At 35.3% G+C, this 20,854-nt stretch overlaps 1 protein-coding gene across 3 annotated transcripts in view; it reads left to right on the top strand.

Moving 5' to 3' along the window:
- The window catches only part of Smc6 (structural maintenance of chromosomes 6), a 59,105-nt gene that overhangs the window by 7,244 nt on the left and 31,007 nt on the right, over positions 1 to 20,854 (top strand). The window contains exons 3-14 of one of the 3 annotated variants that reach the window (XM_070025027.1): positions 1,347 to 1,464; positions 4,018 to 4,123; positions 5,841 to 5,977; positions 6,514 to 6,575; positions 9,954 to 10,034; positions 11,360 to 11,461; positions 16,602 to 16,721; positions 16,810 to 16,908; positions 17,675 to 17,821; positions 19,677 to 19,765; positions 19,942 to 20,106; positions 20,630 to 20,808. In XM_070025027.1, the coding sequence (XP_069881128.1) occupies positions 1,347 to 1,464; positions 4,018 to 4,123; positions 5,841 to 5,977; positions 6,514 to 6,575; positions 9,954 to 10,034; positions 11,360 to 11,461; positions 16,602 to 16,721; positions 16,810 to 16,908; positions 17,675 to 17,821; positions 19,677 to 19,765; positions 19,942 to 20,106; positions 20,630 to 20,808 (1,405 nt within the window). Of the gene's footprint in view, positions 1 to 1,346; positions 1,465 to 4,017; positions 4,124 to 5,840; positions 5,978 to 6,513; positions 6,576 to 7,183; positions 7,370 to 9,953; positions 10,035 to 11,359; positions 11,462 to 16,601; positions 16,722 to 16,809; positions 16,909 to 17,674; positions 17,822 to 19,676; positions 19,766 to 19,941; positions 20,107 to 20,629; positions 20,809 to 20,854 lie in introns of those variants that run through there. The other 2 variants (XM_070025026.1, XM_070025028.1) reach the window with 2 other exon arrangements.

The following is a 20,854-nucleotide window of genomic DNA, read 5'->3' as shown; positions in this document are numbered from 1 at the left end:
TAGGCATCAAAACATAAGGAAATAGAGGCTAATGACTGTGTAAATCTAGAACTTTTTGTGAGGAATTTAACATGCGTATAACCCAGCACATGTTCCAGAGAAATAGTTGTCTTCAGGAAAAATCCTGCATATATCTAGGAGCTTTATTTGTAATAGCTAAACTCTGGAAACAACCATGTATTATTCAGTAAGCAAATACAACTGTACACCTATCCCAAGAAACACTGCTTAACAATGCAGAGAAGTAAATGACAAAACAACTGAGTATATCCCAATTACATTTTAAATGATTCCATTTAAATTCATAAAATCACAAGTTATAGAAAGGGAGAACAGACTAGTGGGTAAGGTATTGGGTGGTTATTGAGTGGGATGTGTATTGAGTGTAACCGTGATGGGACTGCTTAATGGGTGCTTGTGATGGTAGAAATGCTCTGTCAGGACCTTGGCTGTGATATTGTGCTTTAGTCTTGTAAAATGTTCCCTAGAAAAAGAGGACAAAATACAATCCTTATTTTATAATAAGTGCATGTGAAACTGCACTTATCTCAAAGTTGAAGATTTTTTTTTAGAAAATCATGAATCATTTTGATACTTATATGTAGATATACATTAGTTTTCTCTTTAATCAGAATGTGTCTAATACAGAGATGGAGTTTCTAAGCCACTAAAAATGATAATAAGTCATGCCTATAATTCTAGCTTCTCAGAAAGCTGAGATCTGAGGATCGAGATTCATAGCCAGCCCGGTTAGGAAAGTGTGAGAGACCCTTATCTCCAGTTAGCCACCAGAAAACCAGAAGTGGTGCTGTGGCTCAAAGTGGTAGAGTAATAACCTTGAGCAAAAAAGCTCAGGGACAGCATCAAGGCCCTGAGTTCAAGCCCCACAACGGACCAAAAGAAAAGTGCCATTTAACTGATCTGCAGTAGCTGATTTTACTTCAATTATTCATGGCCAAAACTATTGATATGAACCTACCTGGGATTCCCCTTCACTAGGACATTTAGCAGTATCTGGATTTGTTTTTGGTTGTCATAGTTGGTGGGCAGATGCTATGGGCATCTGGTGAATAGAGACAGAACTGTAGATGCTACTAAATATTCTCCAGTGTGAAGTACAAATGATCTGATCAAAATGTCATTTTTGTTATATTATAAAACTGTAATTTTTCTAGATTAGTGGTGACTCCGAAAATTTCCCATTAATCATTAAAGTTAATATTATTCACTTCTTGTAACTTTTTGTATTGTTAATACTAATTGGTCTTTTGTAGCAAATGTTCATATGATGACATTGAGGGAATTGGGCAGACTTATGTTTTTTCTCCACTGTTATTTATTAATAGACTGCAGCAGAAGTTGGAATAATCGAGAGCATTCAGCTAAGAAACTTCATGTGCCATTCCATGCTTGGACCTTTTAAATTTGGTTCTAATGTCAATTTTGTTGTTGGCAACAATGGAAGTAAGTGGTTTGCTCCTCTTTTTTATTGTACTATGGGATTACAATGTATGAGCTTTTTGAAATTGATATTTGCATTTTTAACTTGTGGTTATGAATATTCTTAATATTTGTTGTCAGTTTACACTTAAACTATTGAATTAATTCTAAGTATTATTCAAGTAATAGGGATTGACTCCCCCATTCCCCCACTTTTTTTGAGACCAGCTCTCACTATTTTGCCCAGGCTGACTTTGAGCTACTGGGCTCAGTTGACCTTCTGCCTCAGCCTACTTAGTAGCTAGGAGTCAGGCATGTGCCTGGAAACTTATTTTAAAATTTATTTATCTTGAAATCCATGCCATAAAAAGGTGACTGATTGAAGTCAAGATAGCCTTTTGTTTTAAGTGGAATAAAATTGTTGTAGATTGCAAATGAAGTACCTCAGAATCCAAATTTGACACCAACAGTTCTTTCCCTTGTGATTTATAAAATCTATAAGTGTAGATAGTATTCATGCTTGAGTGAAATATAGATTGTTTAGGTCTCATTTGGAACAAAACTGAGATGTTCCAGGCAGATTGTTCATTCCAGATGTTTAGAAAAGTAGATTATATAAATGTCCTAGCTACCCAGAAGATGGAGAGTTTGATTATCGAGGTTTATAACTATCCCAGGAAGACACATCCAAGAGACCCTTATCCCCAAATGTCAGAAGTGAATGTATGGTTCAAGCGATAGAGTGCCAATTGTGAGCAAAAAGAGCTGAACAAGAAGGTGAGGCCCTGAGCTTAAGCACCTGTATCTGTTCACCCCCCCCCCCCCCGGAAGAAAAACCAATATATGTATGGGAAATGTGAATAACCTTACATGGTTTTGTCATGTGGTCTTGGTGGGGAAGGGTTAGAAAATGACACTAGAGAGTTGTCATAAACTATATTGCAGAGGATCTTGAATTTTATAATAAAGATTTTTTAAATTTTGTTCATAACTGTTAGTGAGGAGACCCATAAAAGTCTTGAGGAAACATGGCCAGCGTTTTTGAGACAAACTGGCCACAGTGGAGGATGAATTAGAAAGGTGAAACATGGAGGGCAAAGGGTGAAAACTGGGAAGGACATGTGTATAGCTCCACAGTTCCATTCTTGTTCTTTGGTTATCCTTCTCTACCCTTCGTTCCAGAAGGAAAAAGGTTGGGGAGGAAAGTATGGACAGAGAACAGGATCAGTACTATAGGGAAAAGGAGGTCAGGCAAGAATCGTAGCTTCTTTTTTATAGGGCAAGTGGCCCCCGTGAAATGGTACTGGGGCTTGAACTGAGGGGAGGGCCTCATGCTTTCTAGGCCAGTGGTTCAAGCATTTGTTATCCTCCAGTCTATTTTACTTTTGTTTTTTCTAAAGGGTTTCATTTTTTAATGTGTTGATCAAGGAGTTCAGAAAATAGTTAACCATGTTGTAGGTGATTGTTAAGTGGTTTTGAAATTGTAGAATGGGTAAAAAGAATGATTTTTAAAGAACTAGACAACAACAATATACCAAAATAAAATGCCAGAATATTATGTAACATCTGTGTAACATTGTCAGTGTTTTTCTATGTAAGTTATTCAACAAGTATGTGAGTGTACAGTATGCTTAGATATTGAGGTACATCACTGAATGAAAGACAGAGTTCCTGTGCATATGGAGCTTTGCATTTAGGGATGTTAAAATAGTTTCTAATGTCTGAGACTTTGTGATATATAATTAAGTTAGCCAGGCACTGGTGATTGACACCTGTAATCATAGCTACTCAGGAGATTGAGATCTGAGGATCTCAGTTCAAAGCCATCCTAGGCAGGAAAGTCTGTGAGACTCTTAGCTCCAATAAACCACCATAAAACTGCAAGTGGCGCTGTGGCTTTAAGCGATAGAGTGCTAGCTTTGCACAAAAGAGCTCAGAAACAGCACCCAGGCTGTAAGTTCCAGCCCCATGACTGGCAAAAAAATAAATTGGGTTATATAATTAAATTAACAAATATAACTAAGTTAGAATGCAATGAAAATGATACAAACTTAGTACATAAATGTAAATGGAGGAATAAGTTAATTTATTAGTTTGATGAACCAAAGTGGTATGGTTCTTGAAAGGTACAATTAAAAAAAAATCAGCTGGGTGCCGGTGGCTTACGCCTGTAATCCTAGCTACTCAGGAGGCTGAGGTCTGAGGGTCCGGTAGAAAGCCAGCCCGGGAAGGAAAGTCCATGAGACTCTTATCTTCAAAAAAACCACTGGAAAACCTGAAGTGGTGCTGTGGCTCAAGTGGTAGAGGGCGCGCCTTGAGCTGAAGAGCATAGGGACAGTGCCCACTCCCAGAGTTCAAGCCCCGTGACCGACCCCCCCCCCAAAAAAAAAAGTTTTAAAAAATCAACATTAAATATTTCAAGATATATGTCCAACCTGTTTGCTGCTTTGGCACTGGAAGAAAATAATATGAATTTATAGCGTTTTATTTTAAGACAGGACTAATTCATTCAGAAATCTTTTTGCACCAAATTATAGATGTCAGCCTTGTGTGAATTTTTCAAACCTGTTTCTTTAGGTGGCAAGAGTGCCGTCCTTACAGCTCTCATAGTCGGTCTTGGTGGAAAAGCAATTGCTACCAATAGAGGATCCTCTTTAAAAGGTTTTGTGAAAGATGGACAGAAGTAAGTGCTTTCTGCATGTACTTTTAATTTCTTACGCAATAAGCAGCTGCTGTAGAATCTCACTTCATATAGACCAACAGGAATGGAGTAGCTTCTAGAACTGGAGCAAGGATTTCATAGCTTTTCATTCCTTTCTCTTGTGCTTCCTGCCAACGTGACCCATTGTTTTGGGGAATTACTGGTATATGCTGCCCTCCTGTACAATGCTCTTGTTACTTTTCTGGACTCCATTTATCTACTTGTATACATTGTACCTTTTAGGGTCTTGAACTGAATCCAAAATCACAGGACCATATTGATATGATGATGGTAAGAGCAAATTCACTGATTAGCCATGGTGTTTTTGCACAAAATTGCTTTCCATAGTTTGCTAAGAATTTCAAAATAGTATCCTATTTTTCTGACTTTGATTTTATATCCTTAATGAGTATGATCATGCTATTATATATTGGTGTTAATAGTCAAAGTTTCTAAAATTCTAGGCACTGAACACATTAGAGAAAATGAGCAATCTTGCACTGGGAAAGAATGTAACAGAATTGAGGACCTTTAGTTGTATGAGACACAAGGATTTTTTCAGAGTTATATGGTGATGTAAAAATCACAAATCATTTTTTTTAATCTACTGATGGAAGACTTGGCTAAACAGTTGTTACTCTTTCCTGGCTTCACATTTATATTTCTTTTTCTGTAAATTACCTTCATATATTAATTGTTGTATTAATTATCCATTGCATCATTGTGGACTTGTTACCTTTGCCTACTAACAGTTCTCTCTCCAGACTGATTTCTCTCCTGGCTCTCTTTCTTTTTCCTTGTTCTGCTCTTCTTTAATTTCCCTCCCATAACAGATAACACACAAATTCATATTCTCCTCTCTGTCTCTTGCTTTCTCAGGCTTTCTCTCTGAGCTGCAGCCTCAGTCCCTCTTCATTCTTCTTCATATTACACCATATACCACTGAAAGAATCCTTGTCTCTCAGGACAACTAAGGCCTTAAATTCTATTATTTTCTCTCCCAGTATATCTAATGTACTCAATGCCTAGAATTATAGAAATGTTGACTATTAATACCAATATACAATAGGTTATATAGTAGACTTTCCTTTTCTATAACTATTCAAGAATCCAACCTGAATAAGATACATATTGCTCAAAAGATTTCTAGTTCCTTCTAAGAGAAGAAAAGATACATAGAAAATAACTTCTGAGCCACATAATCACCTCCCTGCTCTTTCCCAATTTATATTTCTTAACATCAGATAGTTTTATTTTCTTAATTCCCAAGTAATTGAAAAATGAAAAGTTCTTTAATTCTAATCTTAGAAAAATCATTACTGTACCATGCATATTAAAGGTCTGCTGTTACCATAATGCTTTATTATGTAATTCAGAGCCATCAACAATGTAATGTTGATACAATCTTTATATGAAAATGTATCACTTATCTATATGATGTGAAACAGCCACAATTTAATGTTTTCTGTGTGAATATGATGTTGCTTTTTTGCACAGAATAGTTGATTACACTTTATTAAGCATAATATTGTCAGGCACAGTATCTTTAACAGTTTTCTTTAGGAGACTGTGCCATCAACTTTCAATGAAAAGTTAATTTTCTAATGATTTACAGATTATTTAGATTTTTGAAAATCATAACCTACTATTATAACTGCACTTTACCTCTATGTGACTTAACTCAGCCTCATTGTTTTAGCTCAGCAGATATCTCAATAACATTACGGAACAGAGGAGATGATGCCTACAGGGCAAATGTGTATGGTGACACCATCGTGGTACAACAGCACATCAGCGTGGATGGAGGCCGGTCTTACAAACTAAAAAGTGGAGCTGGTTTGTGTTTTCATTTTATATGAAATACTAGTAAATCCTCAAATATTCATTTAAAGGACACTTTTTCTCAGACATTTGAAACCACAACAAATCTGATTATTCTAAGGGACATTCCGGGTGCAGTGCTATGATTACAGAATTTGATGGATTTGATACAGGCTGTGACATTTTGTTCTCAACTGCAACCCCCCCCCCTTTCCTTTTTATGATTTCTACAGAGATAGCTGAAGGAAAAAGAAGGGAGGTTCAGGTTTAGAGTTATTGGAAAGAAGAGATTGGTGAGAAACAAGGTAATATGGTTAGTTGCAAGAAGAAATAGGTACTTAACTGCATATCACATTCTTTCTTTCTCTGTATACTTCTGTTATGACTAGGATATCAACCCAGTCCATTCAGATTTAGGCATACTTAGTTGTACCTTTTTTGTTGACACAATGAAAGGTAATTAGTAGTTACATTTTGTAAATAATTATACATTTTTTTCCTGTATTATCGCTCTAGAAGCAGTCTGGTCATTTTATGTTTCTTACAACTAGGGACTTTAGTTTCTACTAAGAAAGAAGAGCTGGTTGCAATTCTTGATCACTTTAACATTCAGGTAAGACAAATTTGATTTATTAAGTTGATACAACTGGTTTTTTTGGTGTGGTTTTACGTGTGGCATATAACAATTAAAATGATCTTGTAAATAAATTGACCACCAGAAGAATGGTTGTACTATAAATTTTTTAGTGAAGCTCTTTAAAATTTCCCAGTGTAACATGATTTTTTTTTTCTTACTTTTTTTTTGGTGGCTGTATTACTTGAGACATATTTATGTTCAGTCGATTTTCTTACATTCTTGCCCAGGACTGGCAGTTCCCTTACCTCAACTTCCAAGTAACTGGTGGGATTAGAAGCATGCAACACCATATCCACCTAGTTCTTTGGGGTAGACTCATCATCTTTTTTGTCCAGGCTATCTTGTACATACGGTCTCCTATTTCCACCGCCCAAGTAGCTGGGATTACAGGTGTGAACCATACCATGCCTGACTTGAGCATGAAGTTTAATGTTTAATATAGTACCTTTAATTTGATATAGCAGTAAAGAACATTTAGTCTAAACTGATATGTGCTAAAATTAATGTTGATAAGGCTGTAGAACTTCTTTGCTTTCTTCTGCATTCAAAATACCAGGTAATTCTTGAAGGAAGAACATTTCTTCTGAAAAGAAACAAACATTTCTTTATGTACTCTGAAGTTATTGATCACACTTGCAAGAGACAAGGTTTGAGTCCTTTCTGTTAAGATACTTCGGCTGAATTAATTGAAATGAGGAATATGTACTCCTCTAACATTAACAGTGGAATTATCTTTAGAGATCATATGCTTCAGATCCTTTGTTTTGCAGGTGAGAAACTAAAAGTCAGCAAAAAGATAAATTTGCACCTAAGGATGTAAAGGTGTGGTTTTTGTTAGAGTCTGGGTTGGATCTTTGGCATCTTTGTTTCATTCTACTATTCTGTCTGTTGTACCTATCCCAGGATTAAAAATACCAAAACTAATTATCGAAGAAAAAAAACAATTAGTAGTTTGCGTCTTTTACCCAGTTTGAGTTAGGAAAAAGCCATCTAAGAACATATGGGATGCTGTATACTAGGGTAGCTACTAATTTTTCAGTTACATATTTCAAGTTGTCAAAAGGGCCTTTGACCACTTGAAATATGTAATTGAAAAATTGAAATTTAGATTGTATTAAACTTCATAAAGAGAAAAAAAACCATGTGGATTGGACTTCCATTTTGGGCAATGCAGGTTTTAAGACACTATCATTAAAAATTGAGGACAACCAGATAATAGAGCAAATACTTTCCAGCTTAGAACATAACATTTCATTAAAAATAACCCAAAAGCCCTAACGTTAGAATTAAGGAACCATCAGTGTTGGGAGAATCTTGAGCATCCAGTATAGTTGCCCTGGGGGATCTCTACTTGATGGTCCTGCAGTAAGCACAGTGGTTGGAAATCACCTCTACCCTGGGCTTCTTATAACTTCATTAGAAAGCTTTCATTTTGTGGAAAGTTGAATAAAGCCTATTTCTATGTATTCCTACAGCCTTGAAAATATAAAACCTATTTATTTTCTCTTGAAATACTTGGCATTTATTACCATGAATCATTTAATTCTCTTCCTATATTGTCTTATTAAGCCATAAGTAAAGATATGGGTTCACTGATCAAAAAAAGACTGGGGTTAACAGAGTCCATATAGTAGCTTCTGTCCATACATAGATGCTAAGCATTCTAGGTGTTAATCAACTCAAATTGAGATATGCTGAAATGCAAAGTGCTAGACTTTAAACTTAATGTTTCTTTTTTGTTGATTACATATTAAAGATAGCATTTTTGTACTACAGTAGATTAATATACATTAGTAACATTTTGTACTTTTGGCATTTTTAATGTGAAATACTAAAATATTAAATTTTATGTGTGGATAGCATGTTTCTATTGGCTTGTGATGACCTAGAATAATTAGGACAGAGAAGTGTATTTAGAATTTTCTTGAATTAATCTGATTATTTCTCCTGTGTTGCCTATTCCGAGGTATTAAAAGGTAAATCTACAAAATTCTCCCATAACCCTAAGAATTGCATACAGACTAAAAGCCCATTTCACATACAATCAAAGTGTTACAGAGAAAGACAATAAATGTTGATGAAGTGATTAATCCCAAATTGTTGATAAAATATCTGATAATAAAGCTAATGTGTAAAATTTTACTTTGAAGTGTCCAGATACAATGTGAAACTAATGTTTCAGGAGGTATTGTAAAAAATTATGTGGCAGAGTCTGTAAAATTAAAACAATGTAATAGATGTAATGATTTCTTTATAATTGTTGTTTATTTCTTTACTTAAATGCTTTTCATTATTTTAGAAGAGAATAGCCCAGCATTTTATTTAAAAGAAAAATTTTAGTTCATGTCTTAGTAATGTTACGTAATCTGTATTGTACACATAGTAAAAATGAAGAGTTTTAAAGAGTTACCCTACATTTATGCTGATCTTATATAATCTCTTACCTGTGAACAAGAGTTTTTAGCATAGAAATTGCTTTGTCATTAAAATAAAGATATAGTTGATTCATGATCCTGAATTTTTTTGAAACAAGTTCTTCATCCCCATCCCTATCCCCCCTTAAAAAACACATTTCCATGGGCTGGGAATGTGGCTTAGTGGTAGAGTACTTGCCTAGCATACATGAAGCCCTGGGTTTGATTCCTCAGTACCAAATAAACAGAAAAGGACAGAAATGGTGCTGTGGCTTAAGTGATAGAGTGTTAGCCTTGAGCACAGAGAGGCTCAGGGACATGCCCAAGCCCTGAGTTCAAGCTAAGGATTGGCAAAAAAAAAACCCACCAAAAACCAAAAAGCACATTTCCCACTGTTCTTTGATGGTTTCAAATTGGTAGTCAAAGATAGTTGAAGCAATGACTTATTTTAGATGACTCTTCCTCCAGAAAAAAATAAATTACTTCATTTCTATTCGTTTTATATTTAGTTAAAACATAAACACATAGGACATCTGGAATCAGAGCTGTGAGAGAAACAATTTTTATCACTATAATTCTGATTAGTAGTAACCAAATTGTACTGTGTATAGTTGGAAAAGCTCACTAAAGTTAGTGGGACAGCACAACAAAAACTCAAGACAGCTGACTTCTCTTCTGGGTATATTCCCATGCAGTTGTCCTGTGATTGCAGTGGCATAAGGTAGTGTAATCTTTATGGAAGTATAAAACCTTCCAAGACAACACTTGTGAGTTCTTGATGTTGTGCCCTCTGTGATGATAAAAGGTTGAATGTGACTTTCATTTATTTTGGTATCATGAAGTTTACCCCATGTCAATTATGTATCTTTCAGGTTTTTCTTGAAGATAATACTAAGGTGAAATGTTAAAAATTGATGTTTTTTAAAAAAATTTGTTTCAGGTGGATAACCCAGTGTCCGTTTTAACACAAGAGATGAGCAAGCAGTTTTTACAGTCGAAAAATGAGGGAGACAAATACAAAGTAAGAAACACCACAGCAAATACAAATGAACTCCCCCCAATGTACTTTATTCATGCCTGCATAGTAGATGATGAGATCTCTTTTTTGTCAAAGTCAGGTTTTTAAAATAATAATGAATAAATAGATAAGAAGCCTGCTAAGTAAGACAGCGTGTATAATTTTCTTGTCAGGTCTGTTTTTACTTTATGTCTTTTAATTCTTAAAGAATAATTATTGAATTAAGGGCCTGGGCACTGTCCTTGAGCTTTTTTGCTCAAGACTGGCACTTTACCACTTTGAACCACAACTTCACTCCAGTTTCTGGGTGGTTAATTGAACTCTGGGACTGGGCACTGTCCCTAAGCTCTTCAGCTCAAAGGTAGTGCTCTACCACTTGAGACACAGTGCCACTTCTGGTTTTCTGGTGGTTAATTAGACTTTCCTGTCCAGGCTGGCTTTGAACTGCAGTCCTCAGATCTCAGCCTCCTGTGTAGCTAGGATTACAGGCATGAGCCACAGGCACCGAGCTCACACACTTTTCTTCTGGGCTGCCTTTTGAACCATGATACACAGATCGCAGCATCCTGAGTAGCCAGATTATAGGCATGAGCCACCAGTGCCCAGTGTAAGAGTGGATTACTTTTAAGAAATAAACTTTAAGGAAACACAAAGGAACAATTGAATAATATTTATTGAACAATAATTTAGAAATTTTAAACTGTTTAAAAATTTAAAAGTTAACAATTTCTAGCTACTTAGGAAGTTGGGACCTGTAGGATTATGGTTCAAAGCCAGCCTGTGAAGAAATTTCCATGAGACTGCTTCTCCAGTTAACTAGCAAAATGTCTGGCTAAAAGAATGGATTGAGTAGAATGCTGATAATGAGCTAGCAAACCAAATTAGAATAAGGGCCTGATATCAAGTCCCCAAAGTAATTGAGGGAGAGGGAGTTGGGGAGGGGAAGAGAAGTGGAGAGGTAATAGTGTTTTTAGTAAGTTTTAATATTTCCTGTTCTAAATAGTTTTACAATTTAACTACTTTTGAGGATAACAGTGCTGTTTGTTTCACTTAAAGGATGGAAAAATTTGTGCACATGAGTTTTCAGAATTACATTTACTCTTACACACAAAGGGCTTGCTCTTGTGAATCATGAAGAACAGTACCCATTAACATGTAAATGTGAACATAGCAGGAGTTTACTTAACAGTTCTGTTTTTATCTACATACTTGTATTTTTAATCTTTTTTTACATGAGTCTAGTTGTCAGGAGTCAAGTTTGTCTTTATTTTTCATAGATCCATGGAAATTTAAAACTCTTACTTGTATTTTTCTTTTGATTTACAAAGTTCTTTATGAAAGCAACGCAACTGGAACAGATGAAGGAAGATTATTCATACATTATGGAGACAAAAGAAAGAACAAAGGAGCAGATAAATCAAGGCGAAGAGGTTTGTAAATAGCATATAACTTTTTGAAATAAACCAAATTTCTATAGTAGTTATGGTAATTGTATCATAAAATTACCTTTCTCAGCTGGGTGCCAGTGGCTCACACCTGTAATCCCAGCTACTCAGGAAGCTGAGATCTGAGGATCGCGGTTCGAAGCCAGCCTAGGCAGGAAAGTCCATGAGACTCTTTATCTCCGATAAACCACTAGAAAACCAGAAGTGGCATTGTGGCTTAAGCAGTAGCGCACTTGTCTTGAGCTGAATTGCTGAAGGACAGCGCCTAAGCCCAGAGTTCAAGCCCCGCGACCTACCAAAAAAAAAAAATTACCTTTCTCTAGCCTAGGAGTACACCTGTACTCCTAGTTAAGGCAAAGATGCCTTAAGGCTTGATGTCAGCCTGGACAAATTGATTGAGGTTCTCTTTGTAAAGCAAACATGTTCATCAAACCTGATGTGTATGAACATGTAGAAAGAAGGGTATTGGTTGGAGACAAGTCCTGGAAAAGTTAGCAGAAGACACTATGAGGGTGGGGGTGGGGGCCCAAAACTGAAAGTAGCCAGGTGCTATTAATGTAATCATGAGGTAGTGACACATGACTGTAATCTTAGCTGTTTGTGAGGATGATATTGGGAGATGTGTGGTTTGAGACCAATGTGAGAAAAAACTTTCTTTACCTCTTCCATACCAAGAGCTGGATGGAGTGGCCTTGTGCCTGAGCTTCACGGTAAGCCTAACAGAGCTGAGTTGATTATGTTCAGGCTTGTGCCCATGCAGAAAGCTAGACCCTATCTCAGAAGAAATCAGCAGAAGTCAGGGTTACAGGTGTAGTTCAACTGTAAGAGTGCCTACCCTCCATGCTGTCCTCCACCTCCCCAAAAGGAACAAAAGCACTCTGAAATATACTTGCTTTCTAATTTAATTCATTAACAATTATTTTTGTAATAATGGGTATGTACATGTCTTATTTCTTCTACTAAACTATAAATACATTATATTTTTTAACCTTGATATATGAGTAATTATTTCCAAATTAAGCTATCACTAATTTCCAGTATAGTTTGAAAACATTACAAAGAATCCAGTTTCTGCAGGTTGATCTTAAACATGAGATGCAGTTATAATGACATATAGTAGCTGGACTCATTACATCAGCAAATTGTTAGCATTCTTAAATTGTTAGCATTCTTTAAGCAGCTAATAGCTTGGTAGCAGCTGTCACAGCAGTACTCATCAACTTGGCAGCCATGCAAATAGTTCAAATTTTAAGGCACTGCCACCAACCATGGTTTACAACAGTTTGTTATATCTGTTAGACTTTTTTGAAAGTCTAAGATTCCTGAAGATCCAGCTTTCTGTCTGATAACCAGAGATTTCCAAATAAGATGACTTATATTACTTAAGATATTCCACCAGTTTTACATGAGTCTGTATCTTACTGTTTTGTTAAAAGATCAGTCGAGTCTTTAGCAACATTTTACTTTCAAGATAGAATGAAATTTTGAATACCATATTTATTAGATCACTCTTGCCATTGTACCTCTGTTTATGAGAAATGTTTATTTTAAGTTAGGTCTATAGTTATGGTAATTCACTAAGTGAAAACTCAAAAATCAAACACCAGCATATTTATATTTATTTTGATTCTTTACATACTGTTCTTTCACACCTGTATTAATGTGGTAGTATATTAAGGAACAACTGAAACCCATAGAATTAATACAATGTCCTTTCTTGGAGTATGTTGTTTTTATACACAGGTAATATTTGCATATTTGACATTTATTATTTAAAAGATAAAAATCAGAAAAAAATTTCTTTCTTGAGGCCAGTTTGGGTTTAAAATACCCACTTTTTCCATGGTGTACCTTGTTCTCAAAGTTAGAGATATTTTGGTTATGAAGTTTAAGGACTGTGTCCATATATTATATAACAACATACCCAGTGCATAATTGTGGGACTGTTTGAGAGGGTTAGAGAAGCGAGAGGAAAAGAGAATATTAGTGTTTGAGTTATACTGAATATATTATGCATATAAATGAAGATGGCAAAACAATTTTTATTAGTTGTACAAAGAGATTATAACTCCAGAAGTGTGGTTATGAGTATGAGACATCTTTATCAATGTCATCCCTTACACCATTCTCCTTGATTCCACCCCCCCATCACTACCCTCAAGTTATATAGTTTGATTTCTGTATAATATACATTGAATATAATGCCTGTATTTGCAAGAATGTAAAACAGGTCTTAAGGGGTGAGGATTCAAGTAGGATAGAGGAGAGTGAAGGAGGGTAAATAAGGTCAAAATATTTATGTACATGTTTAAAAACAGTGAAGCTTAAATAGCGGTAGGAGGGAGATTGAGGGAAGAGAGTAAGTCTAAGCAAGTTATATTACATGCATGTAGAAACTATTCAACAGTACTACTAATTGATATTAATAAAAAATGTTAGAAAAGAAGAAGCATTTTTCTAAGCATATAGGCACTGGCCAAGTTGGTAGAGCCTTTAATAAGTATAAAGTTCTAAGTTCAAATTCTAGTACTACAAAAAGTTCATAGTTAGCTATATGTCCTATTCCTTAAAATTAGCCCTCTGCTTAACTAGTTATGTCTTTAAGAAATAGCATATGAAGATGAGGAATGAATGTCCTTGTGTGCATGACTATTAAGTAGCTTACAATGGAGTTGCCACTTAACAAAGCAGTTTATGAATACAATACATCTTGATCAGTGCCATCCCTTTCAACATTCTCACTCATTCCTCCTATCACATTCCTTCCCTCACTTTTCTTAATTTTGTAGGATTTACATTGACTGCATTTTCTCCTCCCCCTTCTCCTCTTGTTGCATCTTCCCTCCTCTGCTTGACCCCAACTCACCCCTTTTAAGTATTTACTTCCTCATGTTGATTTTGTTAAATGTTGACTTAGTCTTTCTAAGGAATTTGCAATACAAGTTCTCCCTTGAAACTACCATATTTCAGTTTATACATTTATATACACTTTTGCATACCACCCAACACATACGCTTTTAAGTTAATAAGCTAATTCCAGCTTTCATATGAGGGAAGACATGCAGCCTTTGTCTTTCTAAGCCTGACATCCCTTAACAGTTTTTTTCTAGGTCTTTACATTTCTTTACAAATGATACAATGTTCATTCTAATGGATGAGTAAAATTTCATTGTGTATATATATACCATGTTTTCTTAATCCATTTGTCCATTGAGGGCCATTTGGTCTGATTCCTTACTTTGACAGTGGTGAATGTGGAAAAAACTGAAACTGGATCCTTACTTATCACTTTGCACCAGCATCAATTAAAAATGAACCAGAGACCTTAATGTGAGATCTGTACCATAAAGCTATTACAAGATGGAGTAGGAGAGACATCCTAATACTTCTTTTGGCACAGGAAGAACTTTCTGAGTACAAATCCAGAAGCACAGCAAATCAAGGAAAGATGTAATAAATGGGATTGTATCAAACTGAAAAGTTTCTGCATGATACAACATAGATTGCTGGACATAGCAACAACTACCAACAACCTAAAAAGATAGCCTACAGAATGGGAGATTATTTTTTATTTTATTTTATTTTTTTGGTTGGTCTTGGGGCTTGGGCACTATCCCTGCGCTCTTCAGCTCAAGGTGAGTGCTCTATCACTTGAGCCACAGCACCACTTCCGGTTTTCTAGTGGTTTATTGGAGATAAGAGTCTCACGGACTTTCCTGCCTGGGCTGGCTTTGAACTGTGACCATCAGATCTCAGCCTCCTGAGGAGCTAAGATGACAGGCGTGAGCCACCAGTGCCCAGCAGAATGGGAGATTATTGCCAGCTATACATCAGCTAGTGGCATAATATCCAGAATATATGGGGCACTTAAAAACTCTCAACCAACAACCCAATTAATGAATGGGCTAATGAGGTAAAGAGCGTCTTCTAAGAAGAAGTAGTAAAAATGGTCAGTAGACACATGAAGAATTCCTCAACAGTTCTAACCATAAAGGAACTGCAAATCAAAACAACACTGAGATGCCACCTTACCTTAGAATTATTAAGAAAACAGTAACACAATCTGAGGATGTGATCAAAAGAGAACTTTAATACACATTGGTGGGAATGTAAACTTGCTTAACCACTTTAAGCATTATGGAGGTCCCTCAAAAAACTAACCACAGATCTACTCTGTGATCCAGTATTTCCATTCCTGAGCTCCCCCAAAGATAAACCAAGGTATAGTACAGCCGCTACCATAACCATGTTCATTGCAGTGCTGTTCACATAGTCAAGGTATGGAGTCAGCCCAGACACCCCTCATTGGACAGATGGGTAACAGTTTTGTTCATAAAGTGGAAATACAAACTAAAGCATAAGAATGGGTAAAGTTGGAAGCATAAAATATGGAGTAGAAGATCTATGGTTTTTGACCTCCTGAGAGTCAGTAGGGAGACAAAGGTCCAATATATACAAAGGGGGATGGAAGCTATTTTGTAGCTTCAGGTAGAGACAGCTGCCCTAGATTTGTATCTTATGATTGTTGGAAGTTGAAAAGGTTTCCATCTGATGGTTTCTATATCTGAAGCAAGAGGAGGAGGGGAGAATGAAGCTATATGTGAGATTCGTATAAAGTGATAATTGATTAAAATAATCTTGGAGAAAAGGAAAGTGAATTGGATCTAGAAGACAAAATAATATCTACAGGTTTAAGTTCTTGCTTAATATGGAAGATAGGAGTGAAGTGAGAGAGACTGTACAGAATATGCAGTCTGTTCTAATGGCATGATATTTAATACTTATTTGGTGTTTTTTTAAGGTAACTAAAACATTAGGTATACAAATCATAACTTGTTTGATCTTTGGTTATAAATTCTTTCTGATCATTACATTATCTTTGGAATAGTTACTGCATATACCTGTGCTTTGCCTTTACGGCCTGTGAAGATGGAGTAAAAAGAAAAATGGGACAGTGGGTTTATGGAATTGTCATCTTGAGCCTTTTAATTCTTTTGCTCTTCTGTGAAGAATAGTTGACCATTTTGTATTGCAGATATTAGCAAACTATTACATTTGGTTTTGGCATGAACAAGATTTTTTTTTTTTTATCAGTTACTAAGAAATTATTCTTTTTTCTTTTAAGCGACTCACTGAACTAAAGCGCCAGTGTTTGGAGAAAGAAGAACGTTTTCAAAGTATTGCTGGTTTAAGTACAATGAAGACTAACCTAGAGTATTTGAAACATGAAATGGCTTGGGCAGTGGTAATTTTTACTTATTTACTAGTTTGTCACATTTAGAATATATTTCATCACTATTAATCTTAATAATTTGCCATATATTTCATTTTAGGTCAATGAAATTGAAAAGCAACTGAATGCTATTAGAGATAATATCAAAATTGGAGAAGATCGTGCTGCTAGACTCAACAGGAAAATGGAAGAACAACAAGTAAGTTATAGTTCCTTTTAATGCAGATATAATGACTTAAATCATGAGATTGTGATATTAGTCTATTTCTGACCTATAAAAGTAGAAGTTTTCATTGAAGTTACAGTTGAATTTATTATTCTGTTAAAGCAGATCTGTGCTTTTTCTGTGGGTTGTTGTAGCTGTCTTTTTAAAAAACAATACTGTTTGGCTGTCATGAGCCTGAGCTTGGTTGTGGTGAGGGCCGCTGATCTTGCAAGCCAGTGGATGATGGAAGTTTGTTTCTGACAAGAAGTACTAGACTATAAAGCTTTTATTCTTGAGTTCATTGAGAAATACAGGAGTACTAGGATAATAGGATAATTTTAGAACCCAGAAGCCAGATTTCCTGAGACAGGGAGTTAAATGTATGGTCCATGTTGTCAGTGTCCCATTTTGATCCCTTAAAATTTTTGTTCTACATTATTATATTAACATCTCAAATCTTTAATTTTTCCCTCCGGCCTGCCTTCCACGTGCTTTTGGAGTAAACTATATGCAAATTTGATCATCTGTTATCTTCCTGTAGACTCACAGTGAGAGTGAGAGACTTTCTGTTACAGCTTTGTAACCTCAGAAATTAACACATGTTGTTAACTAAATGTGGGTCAAACTAAATTATATCTTAATATTTTATGTATGTTTATCTGATGTCTTGAGTAATATTAAATTTATTATAGTAGTATAAATCATATATAAAATTTTTTTCTCAGAAGGAAAATATTTCAATAATATTATTTTGTTAAAGGTCAGACTTAATGATGCAGAAAATAAATATAAAGATATTCAAGATAAATTAGAAAAGATTAGTCAAGAGACAAAAGCACGAGCCCCAGAATGTATGGCGTTGAAAGCTGATCTCACTGAAAAGAAAAGAACTTTCAATGAAGCTGAGGTGAGAGAGATGTTTAACCTGAATATTGCAAACTCCATAGAAATGTAAAGACTGTTACTTGGCCCTTCTCTGTCAGGTAACCTGGGTCAAAACTGTGTGCTTTCACTCTAAAAAATGTAGAGGTTTCCCAGAAATAAAACCATACACTTAATTTTTTTATCTGATAATTTGATTAGGGAGCCAAAGATATACAATGGGGGAAAAAAAGAACAGCCTCTTCAATAATTGGTGTTGGGAAAACTAGCCATCCATATGCAGAAAACTAAAAGTGGATCCCTATTTGTCGCCATGCACTAATATCAAAATTGGATCAAAGAATTTGTCAGACTTGAAACTTTGAACACTACAAGAGAGAATAAGAGAAACATTAGGACTTACGGTGAAGGTAGAGATTTCTTGAAAAGAGTTAGGGGCACAACAGATAGGAGAAAGGCATGAAAAATGACAAGTGAGAATACATCAAAACAAAAAAATTCTGTACAGCTTAAGACATAGTTACTAAACTAGAAAGACAGCCAACCAATTGGGAAAAGAATTTTACCAGCAATTTATCAAAGGCCAAGGAGCCTCTCCTAGACCTAATAAACCAGTCACTAACTAAACGGGCAAAGAAATACATATACGTATAAGTTAATAATCTAATTCTAGAAGAAGAGGTAAGAATGACAAAGAAATATGTGAGGAAATGCTCACCATCATCCCTGGCCATAAAGGTAATGCAAATTGAAAACAATTCTGAGAGTCTATCTCATCCCCAGTTATATTGGCCAACATTGTGAATTTGAACAACAACAAATGTTTGTTGGGGATGTATGAAAACCCTACTGTGCTATTGGTTGGAATGTAAACTAGTACAACCATTCTGGACATCAGTCTGGAGGTTCCTCAAAAAATTAAGCATAGATTTTTCCTTATAACCCAGCCATACCACCCCTGAGCAACTACCCTGAACATCAAGGGCCAGGATTGATAAAGACATCTGTACATCAGTGTTCATTGCTACCACTATTCACAATAGCCAAGATAGAGAAACAGGCCAGATGCCCCACAGTAGATGAGTGGATCTAAAAAATATGCTATCTATATTATAATGGAATTTTACACAGCCATTAGAAAGAGTAAGATAATGTCATTTGCAGGGATATGGATAGAACTAGAACCAATCATGTTGAATGAGATAAGCCATGTTAAGAGAGACAAATGGCACATATTCTCTTTGATACATAGAAATTAGATCTAAAATACACTGGGATATGATAAATTATACAGGATTCTAGCTCCTCCTACACAGAACAAAAGAGGATATTCAAGGCACAATGCCTATGCACTTCTTCATATTAACATAAAATTATATATATATACATAAATGAACAAGATAGGGAAACAAAAGACCTCTATTTTTTATTTTAATTTTTTTAGTTTTATATTTATATTTTTTGATGATTCTGTCCTTTCCTTACATATGGTATATTCAAGTATATATCTTGAGGAGAAAACAGGTGGAAAAGTGCAGCAGTGGAACTCACTGGACATTTGTGAAAGTGAACTATGCAACTCATGGGTGGAGATGGGAAGGAGGGACTGAGAGAGCATGAGGGAACAGAACATACTGTACAAAAGGAAATACACCTATTACCTCACTCATGTAACTGTAATTATAGTCCTTCTGTACATCGCTTCCATAACAATAATAAAATAAATTAATAAAAAATGTAGAGGTTTCAAATATGTACTTTCTTATAAAATCATATTTCTGTACATAATGCAGCCTCTAATTTTTGAAATTAGCCAAAAGTGGACTTGAATGGAATAGTTGTTTTTTCAAATTATTACAATATGTCCAATTTTTTGTTAGGTTTTGTATAATCGGTCACTAAATGAATATAAAGCATTAAAAAAAGATGATGAGCAGCTCTGTAAAAGAATTGAAGAGCTAAAGAAAAGGTAAGAGTTACTCTACAATTTTCACATATCTTGTCATAAATACGTAATTTAAGTGCAGTGTAGTATTTATATCTTGTGTTATTAATGATATTTTATTAAATTAGCTTATACTTTTTCAGTGTTGGAATATATCTTTTTTTAATTTGACATTTTCCTACTTTACTCTTTACTGTTAGTAGTGATCAATCTTTGGAACCTGAGCGATTGGAAAGGCAGAAAAAGATCTGTTGGTTAAAAGAGAGAGTGAAGTCCTTACAGGATCAGGAAAATTCAGTCAATCAGGAAATTGAACAATTCCAGCAAGCTATAGAAAAGTACAAAGAAGAGCATAACAGACTTAGGTAAGTTCAGAATCCTTAAAATCTATTTAGTTATTTGAACATCATATAGTTTTGCTGCTTATAAAACATACATTTTTTTGTTGTTTGGTACATTTCTTATACAAATGAGCGATCTTTTCAAAGTGTTTTCCCAGAGTCTGTCTTCTTGAGTCATTTGGGGATTCTCAGGTTATTACTTTGCTGTTTTTTTTTTTTCCCCAGTCCTGGCATTTGAACTCATTCTCACATTGCTTGGGTTGCTTGTTTGGCTGACACTGCCACTTAAGCCATGCTTCGACTCTGGTTTTTGCTAGTTATTATAGAGATAGTCTCTGACTCTTTTGCCTTGACTGGCTTCAAACCATAATCCTCTGAACCTCTGCCTCCTGAATATTTAGGAGTCTGGTAACAAAATTATTTTCAAATAATGAGTTCTAATTAGATGGATTGTTTTATTAACATGCAGGCTAATAAACGAATAGAACCTAAACTTTTCTATATACCTATCCCATGCCTGTTTTGGTTCTCTACTTTCATTTTTCAGGAGAGAAGAATTCGATGTGAAGCAAGCAATGAACTATAATCAGAGGCAACTAAAAGAGTTGAAAGATAGTAAAACTGATCGAATAAAAAGATTTGGTTCGCATGTTCCAGCACTTCTGGAAGCAATAGATGATGCTTACAGACGGGGACATTTTGCCCACAAACCTGTAGGCCCTTTAGGTATTTGTTACTACTTAGTGAGAATATAATAAACATAACTCTTATT

This window comes from Dipodomys merriami, unplaced genomic scaffold (genome assembly GCF_024711535.1).
Source record: "Dipodomys merriami isolate MVZ:Mamm:240054 unplaced genomic scaffold, mDipMer1.0.p SCAF_17, whole genome shotgun sequence".
NCBI classification, from domain to species: Eukaryota; Metazoa; Chordata; class Mammalia; order Rodentia; family Heteromyidae; genus Dipodomys; species Dipodomys merriami.
The sequence above is the reverse complement of the archived record's forward strand: the minus strand, read 5'-3'. Positions and strand labels throughout refer to the sequence as shown.